The sequence below is a fragment of the Octodon degus genome, unplaced genomic scaffold (assembly GCF_000260255.1).
Source record: "Octodon degus isolate 3935 unplaced genomic scaffold, OctDeg1.0 scaffold00031, whole genome shotgun sequence".
In the NCBI taxonomy this organism is placed as follows: Eukaryota; Metazoa; Chordata; class Mammalia; order Rodentia; family Octodontidae; genus Octodon; species Octodon degus.
The window spans coordinates 2,244,055-2,252,708 of record NW_004524607.1 but is presented as its reverse complement, the minus strand read 5'-3'; the positions used below and the strand labels follow the sequence as shown (position 1 = coordinate 2,252,708).

The 8,654-nt window shown below is 42.6% G+C and overlaps 1 protein-coding gene across 1 annotated transcript; it reads right to left on the bottom strand.

Annotated features, from left to right (window-relative positions):
* Positions 1-3,426: 3,426 nt before the first annotated feature.
* CUNH7orf25 (chromosome unknown C7orf25 homolog) lies at positions 3,427-5,879 on the bottom strand. Its single transcript, XM_004629557.3, has 2 exons — positions 5,736-5,879; positions 3,427-5,068 (listed from the first exon to the last, which is right to left on the bottom strand). The coding sequence occupies exon 2, from the start codon at positions 5,045-5,047 to the stop codon at positions 3,782-3,784; it is 1,266 nt and encodes a 421-aa protein (XP_004629614.1). The 5' UTR covers positions 5,048-5,068; positions 5,736-5,879; the 3' UTR covers positions 3,427-3,781.
* Between the last annotated feature and the right edge of the window lie 2,775 nt (positions 5,880-8,654).

The following is an 8,654-nucleotide window of genomic DNA, read 5'->3' as shown; positions in this document are numbered from 1 at the left end:
TTTATCTGCATAGAAGTTTGTTAGGGATGTTTTACGAATATTCTTACACTGTAACTGTGTTGCATTTTGTAATTTATGCCATCTTGTAAGTTTGGAAGCTGGCACTCTGTACCCTATGAGCTTGGCAACATCTCCAATATAGTGGTGCTCAGACAACCAACCTATTATCAACCTGAGGAAAGCTACACCCAAGCTCCCTCCTTCTCCGACAGGAGCAGGCTAAAACTCTCACCATAAAGCAAATGAAGGAGACTAAATCAACACATCTTACTCTGCTAAAAACTTCAGCCTCATATATGGCCTTAAGCACCATATTAATAGAGGAAGAGGGTTATTTAATATTTAAAAGCAAGAAAAAAAACTCACTTAATGACATCAGCTAGACCAGCAGATTTTTTTAAGGAAATTGCTTAACTACTTTAACAATTGTTTTTGGTGAATATTTCTTATCTAAGCTATTTCTTCAATTGTAAGGCATATTTCCAAAGAAAATCATATTTCAAAGAGATTTCTAAATTTATCAAAATAGTGTAGATAGCATATTTCCCAGTAGTTACTATTTTCCATAGTTGTTTTATGTCCTTAAACTTGCAGTTTTTATTTTATGCTATGTTCTTTGTTTACTTGAGAATTCTTTCTGACTTGGCTTTCCTCTATAAACTAGTTTGATTTAATTTATACTACCAGTTACATTCCTTGTTTAATACCATTAGTCTATTTTTCAATGGTAAATTTTAGTTACCTGACTTCCATTTTTTATTTTTATTTATTATTATTTTTTTTGTGGTACCAGGGATTTAACTCAAGGCCTTGTACTTGCCACTGAGCTATCTTCCAGCCCTACTTCATTTTTTTTTTTAAACCGGTGATTGAACTCAGGCCCTTGTTCTTGCCAGGGAAGCACTGATTCTCCTGAGCCATATCCCTAGCCCCACTTCCTTCTATTTTATTTTTAAATTTTTATTTGTGTGTGTGTGTGTGTGTGTGTGTGTGTGGCCAGCTCAGCCCACCAGGGGGCGGGGCTGGCTGGCATGTGGTGCTGGGGATTGACCCGCGGTCCCTGTGCTTTGCTAAGCTTGTTCTAAGTAGGTGCTTTAGACCACTGAGCCATCTCACCAGCCCCTTCCTTCTATTTTTAACATGTTTTTACTTTTCCCTTTTTAAATTCGTCATAGTTTTGTTTTTATATCTTTACTCTTTAGCCATTTGACTTGATTCCTTGGACTCAATAATTCATAACTTGTATTAAATGGACATTCATTTTACAACTTCCCACACTTTTCTGTTTTGTTCTCATTTCTTTCATCTATGAATTGCTATCTTCAGTTAGCTAGATGTGGTCTGTAAGTCACTCATACTCTAGACAAAGGTCTATTTCTTACATTCTGGGCCCCAGTACCCCACTACTTTTGTCCTCCTTTTCTTTGCATTATTTATTGCATAGTTAGGAACTGTAATCAGAGTGCTTGAGAAAGAATAACTGTGATCATTTCTTACAGGGTCTCACTATGCAGTTCAGACTCATAGTGATCCTCCTGTTTCAGTGTCCCCAGCACTGGGATTACAGGCATGCGTCACCACACCTACTTTCAGGACCGGTATGGCATACAGTACCAGGATGGAACTCAGGACCTTGCGCTCTCCAGGCAGACACTTAGAACACTGAGTTATCTCCCCAGCCCAACTGTGACCCTTTCTAAGAGCACTTTCTCCAGTGTTATCCTCCACTTTCTAATAATAAAACTTCCAAGTTCTCAAGACCTAATTCACAGTGAGCAAGAAATGTACCTTCTTAAAATAAGTAATTACATGTCCAGCAATTCCCATTATGATGGCATATGGAAGACATTCAATACAGTAAATGTTTATTAAATGACATGACTAGAGCAATTCTGCGTCAAGCGCAGCATCCATCCATGATACTGCATCTCATCACTCTGGATGTGGTCACTGTAAGCTTCATAACCCCCCAAACTTTCTTCACGCACTGTTTCTGTTGTTTTCCTAAGACAGCTGATCACAAGGAGTCCTTTGCTAAAAATCACCAATGGCTCTCTATTGCCAAACTCCCAGGAATGCTGCCTACTTTTTTGGTTACGTTTCTAGTTGTATAAACTGCCCACTTGAGCCAGGGCCAGGCATAGGGCCCAAGAGTATTCCCTCTTCTGTAACTTCTCTAGTCCCACTCTGTCCCTTCTGAGCACCCTTTCTTGCAAGATTTCACATCCAACACCCTAAACATCTGACTTTCTGACCCCTCAGCAAGTATTCCCTTCTGTGAGATTTTCAGTATTTTAAACATCTTCTACTATATTAATTTACTTGCCTCCAAACTGATTCTCTAGAACAATTACTTTTCATAACAAACTATTATAAGAATGTGTAGCAGTTACTATTATGAAGTATTTTAGACCTTAATGGCTACTCACAAAGCCTAAGTTCAATTTTTAATGTTAGACAATGTGTCTCCCTACACTACATTGGAAGCCAGTCAAATCATTTTGCCTAGAAAATGTGTTAATTTTCCCTTACAAGATCATCTTTAATTTTACATTTGTGTTAGTGTTCTTGGAGCCTGATCACCAAATTCTACCTCAACATTATTTATTGCTACTTACCTTCCCTTCTCACAAATGAGGAAGCTGCTACACTTAGCCTAATACTTGAGCTCCGAAGTTCAAATTCTCACCTTAAATAATATATGTAGGTTTAATTGCAAACAAATTTTTAAAAGCTGGGACCATAGAAGTTTATATATTTATTTCTTTAATTGTGTGTGTGGCACTAGGAATTGAACCAAGGGCCTTTTGAACTATATCCTCATTTGAAATTTTGACCCAGGACCTCACTAAATTGCCCAGAATGGGCTTAAACTTGCAATCCTCCTACCTCAGTTTCCCTTAGTGCCAAGGTTAGGCATATGCCACCATGCCTGACTATAGAGAATTGTGTTTAATTATGTGTGTCATGAAACTGGCTTGGACTCTCCCATCACCATTTCATGACTGTTTAATGCAGCTGTCACCACTATAAATGGAACAATAAAGGTAGTATTTATAAATACTTGAAATGTGCGGTGGATGGACCTAAAACCTGATTTTTAAAATTCATGTCATTCTTCAATTTATTCAAACTGGCATTCTGCCTTACAGGTCCTAGGTGTATTTGATCAGAGTAGGATTGTCTGCCACCTTTCTTTTCACAAAGATGTATCAAGACATTCACAGCACTTACGTGACCATAATTAAGTGCTTTCATTTCTATATTATGTATGCTTTGTGGACATACTCAGTGCACTGTGCCTGACACAGTAATGAAATGTTTCTTTTCATTAATGGTCATTAACTTCAGAATCTAATTATAAACAATTACCTCCCAGCTAACCCACATCAAGTGATAAATAATACAAATGAAAATCAGGCTTCAGAGATTTCTCCAAAGATTTAATGAATGCAGGATGCACTGTGGCCATATTCCATGAAATGTGATTAGCCATAGGGAGAATGCAACCCTACTGAATCAAACAGAAGTATCATGAGACACCAAAAATCTTAAACATGTAATTGCTATAACGTAGACAGTTAGATAAATAAGGTTATCTCTTGTGCTTTATCTACTTCAGATTATATACTTCAAATATAGAAGCCACACATAAAGAATTTCTGGTTTAAGACTTCTTAGTATCACTTTTGCTACAGACCTTATTCCCCAAAATTTATATGGGAAGACACAGCCTTTGGTATAAATAACTTATTTCTGTGACAACTTTTAAAGGATACAACTAATGTTCACTGCCATTTGTGCTGTCTTTTGGTATGGGGGTGGCTAGAGCCTCTTTACTCTCAGTAAGTGCTCTAGGCTGATGGATAAACACACTAAACTTAACACCTTGGTTGTTTGCAGCTCTGACAAAACCACTATTGGCAGTCATCGTGATGGCTTTTAAGGTGTCTCCTGTCCCAAAAATCGTTAATGAACGGCTGTTAATTTTTGAACTGGCCACTAGTCTCAAGGCACGTTCGGAAGGCTGGTCTGGTACTACACTGATTCGCTTAATTAGAAGAGCAGCTCTCTCTCTCTCTCCAGGTCCACCTAAGGTATCTAGAATAGACTGAAAATCCTTGACAGCAGATTCGCAAGCAAACAACTCCTTGTCCTTCATGAATGCCTCTAGCTGAGGTAGAACCTGCTCTTTCCTCTCTTGTTCTGCTTGTTCTGTAAGGACTTTTTCTTTGAAGATGAAGTGGCAACCTCCATAGCTGAGAGCAGACACATAGGTAATTAAGGTAGTAATGTCCAGATTGACTCTTCTACACACATCAACCTTAATCTCTGTTGGAAATGCAACACTTGCTACAATATTTTCTCGGTCTACTCTGGTTACTTGCAAAAGTTCCAGGCCCTCATCATCTGATTCACTCTCACTTAGTTGTAGATCTTCAGGGTGATCAAGCAGAGAGTTCACTGCTACTATGTCTCCCCTCACAGATATACCCATTTCTTTGAGCTTCTCTGCCATGGGGCTGGAGACACTGTTGTAAAATGCAAAGATGATGTGGGGGTTGCTATACTGCACGGGCTGCTGGTGACTGGCCTGGAGGAAGTCTTCTGCCTGCTCAATGACGCTTTTGTCACCATACTGGCCCCTGCCCAGCCAGATGTTATGCAGTGCTTCGGCCTTCCGGCCAATGGCTTTCACCCAAGTGTGGCCACCATTTGCAACGACATCCACCACAAGGGTCTGCTTTTCTCCCAAGGTATCTGTGTAACCAAAGACATGAAGAACACTAATCACTTCTTCCAGGTTTTCTGCGGATTCCACGATGGCTCTCAAGTGTGTTAGATTCGTGCTTTTCAAATGAGATTCTTTAATAGCTACTTTCCCAGCTTCTACTTTCTGTAAAAATTTTAATTCTGCCTTCAGTTTGCTGCACAGCTTTGCACCCCCTTCTATGCCACCTTTTTTTGATCGAGAAAGTGACTCTGCTCTCTTGATGAGTTCTTTGGCTACGGCGATGCGCTCACAGAGCATGGAGTGTGCAGACATGCTGCCAGCATTATTCCTTTCCTATGAGATGACAACAAACAAGGCAAATTAAGCCCTTTTCCAAAACCCAAAACGATGAAGACGAAAAACCTCACTCTATTGACAAAGTTAATGGGGCCCGAGTCTGTGAGCTTGGACTTCCATCAGTCTAACTTTAAAGGGTCTCCCCCTCTTAATCGCTAAGGAAAGCTATACAGTATTTTTTAACTTTCCGCAGTTGTTTGGAGCTTCTTTTCTTCAGAAGCCAGGATTCATTGCTACCCTGCTGAGAAATTCTAGCAACTTTCAGAACACGCAGATAAAATGCTCAACATAAAACCAGAAGCACTATGCAAGGCTGGTGTGTGCACCCCTGCCTGCCGGGCCACATTGCCTCCCCCGCCTCCTCCCCTCCACGCTGTCTTTCACCAGCTCCCCTCAGCTTCTATGGCTACTGTGTCCTGGCCGGAAATCAGGACCCGCTGGACTGCACGTTAACAGACCCAGGCGGCCGCGGCCGGCCCGCTCCACCCGCCAGGCGCAGGCAGGACGCCACTCCACCACGCCAACCCCGAGGGAGTGGAGCGGGGCTGAACCGGGCACAGCACGCAGCTGTGGCCTGCGGGCGCCACGCCGGGGACGCAGCGCCCCCCTCCCTCCCTCCCTCCCGCGGGCCGCCTGCCCCTCCTCTACCTTCCCGGCTTCTCACCAGCAGCGCCCAGGACCGCGAGCGTGAGCGAGCAGCACAGGCACACGAAGCTGGACCCCGGAGCCCTCACCCCGGCAGAGCCTGCCTCGCTGGACGCCAGTGCCGCTCCGCCACAGGACACCTTCCCCCGCCTCCGGCGCCTCCCACATCACGTGACCCCGCGTTGGGCGACGCCGAGCCTGCGATTCCCAGGCGGCTGCGTGGCCTGTGGGACGCTGCTGACGCCGGCGTGGCAACCATGTTTGTTGAGGGCACCTCCCCCACCCCCGAGGTCGGCTTGAGGCAAACCCTAAACTCCATCTGACCCAAGGCACCAGGAAAGGACAGCGGGGAGTTCCCACTCTGCTGGACTGCGTGAGAATCCACTGCACTACACTGTGCTGTACAAGACAGGTGTGGCGATGCACTCTGGAAGGCTGGGCAACTTAGATCTCCTTTCAAATAGGGCCAGGGTTGTGGCTTCCTAAGAAGGCCCTGTGCCATTCCCTAAAACGCTTCCAAAAGTGTACCAAGGGCTGTGCCATACCGAGGAGGGCAGTGTCCAAAGCCACCGAGAATGACTGGATTTGAGAACGTAAACTAATTCTAAACATTGAGACACCCGATCAAAATTAATCCCAGCTATTCTGCTCCTGTTCCACAACCTACTTAAACGACAGGAAAAGTGTTAAATGGGGATCAAGACAAAAAGAGACAATAACAGACAAGAAAGAGCTTTAATACACTTTCATAAAATAGTAGCTCAGTACCGCAGATGGCACTGTTGGAAATGTTCTACTTATATTGTCTTCCTAACCTAAAAAGCAACGTACAGTATTTTACTTATATAAACCCAGAGGACCTCTCAGCAGAGCTGAGAAAAGTGCCTGCAGAAGGGGTTATTCAGCCAGTGAATCACAAAGTAACTTGAAACTCCAGGTGCCTGGAAGGTTGAAGGCAAGAATGAAGTGGGCCTGGGGAACATCAACGTCTTCTTTCCCACCCACTGCAGCCGGATCACTTTGTGCCCTTCCCAGGGCAGAAGACTAGAGCTGGGACACTGAAGATAGAGCCAGGGGTTCCAATGAAAGATGGCAAACAGGAGCCACTAGGCAGTCCTCTTCCTACAAAACAGGGGCCTCTGTTCCTCCAGGAACACAGGCACCCCTCTGACTGCCACTCCTACCCTAACCTTATTTTTCTGCAGCAAAATTAAGCAAATGAAAGACCTCAGAGAAATCGGACATGGAGCATCTCCCAGAAAGCAGGGCTGACCTCACTCACAACTCCTTCCAAACTTTTTCAAGGAAATAAAGTGGTTTAAAAAAGTATCTTATTAGAATTTTCAAATAAAATTTGGCCATAAAGCAAAGATTTCTTGAGAGATGAAGAGGACAGGCAACAGTTTGGCCAAAAGCACCTCCAAAGAGCTGAAATGTTATACACAGGTACCACCTCACTACAATGAATATAATCATTATGTACAGCAACCATGTACTTATAAAAATAAGCAATTTAAAATAAAATATCCCCCCAAATACCCAACTTTAAATATTAACAGAAACTGGGGGGACAAATACTGAAAATAGCTAAAATATAGCCAATACAAAAAGCTCCAGCATCCAATTAGTGTAAGTTTTCAAACCAAAAATGAAAATTCACTGTACAACTTTGGACTACTACAGATAAAAGAAAACCTAAGAGCTGGACTGGGAAAATTATAAACAAAGGGTTTGGTGTCATACAAGCCTTAGGCTCCCATCAGCAGCACTAGAACTGAGAAAGGCGTAATGCTTTCAAAATGTGGAGATAATTTCTAAAGTAGAATTCTGAACCCAGCCAACTCAGAAACTAATTTCAAGCAACCTATTACCCTGGGTTGGTACAGGGAGACAGAAACTTCTGGGAAGCATCAGAGAGAGAATTGTGACAGCTCACATATTTGCTGCCATGAAGAAAATAGTATGCACAGAGGGTTTTCTAGTTTTCTTCAGGGAAGCTGGCAATTTGAGATGGTTACACGACAAATCAACAGATGAAGACAACACAAAACACACTCCAAACCCCAGTGAAGCAATATAATCAACAAGAGAGTTACAAGGAAACAGTCAAAGCATACTTATAGTCACAGGAAAAACCCTGTCAAGGAAGCATGATGAATGGAGTAAATTCAGGCAGGAAGAAATGGCTGTGAGGGTGATAGAACTCTACATTCTTATCTGGCAGAGCAGTGTCCACACGGGGGCGAAACTTCAGGCCTCTAAAGACCATTATTAACTTATTTTAAAATATGGGGTCAAGGAATCAATGGATGAAACACCTAAATAAAAAGTGAAGGCAGAACTCGAGACATTGCTGATGAAGTGTTTTCACATTTTGAATACATGCTCATGCTCAGCGTATTATCATTTACTTGGCTGCAAGGTTTCACTAAGCAATAGGCTCCAGCACACAGTTTTAAGTGGCAGAACCATAAGGCAATGCGATGCTTATGTCAAACACCTGGACTGCTTTTCCAGCAATCAGGACTTTAATCCAAGGGTGTGACCAGCTCCTCCTCCACGTTACTGGAAATCACAGAACAGTTGCTATTCTGTACAGTGGGGGATCAGAGAACTTGCCTACGCTGGCAAGGAGACGCATGGATAGAGATGAGGTTACACAGTGCTAGTGGAGTCCTTCCATGAGAACGGTGAGTAACACCTGAAGTTTTCTGATGCTCCTATACTGATATGCAACATTCTAGCATGCAGTGAGCATAAGCTCTGTATTTGTACTCTCATTTACCCATTTTCTCTTGCCAATATGTGAATTTTAAACATTTCTGTTTCTCAAATAATTGTTTTATAACTGTAAATTAATGGTTCAGTAAGGAACTGGATCAGGGAAAGGCTGGCACAAGATGATGTTTTTCTAAGATATAAACTGAACCTAAAGTAG

Bases quoted from the DNA above. Each gene is read 5' to 3' on its own strand.
- CUNH7orf25 (XM_004629557.3), bottom strand. From the start codon at position 5,047: ATGTCTGCACACTCCATGCTCTGTGAGCGCATCGCCGTAGCCAAAGAA.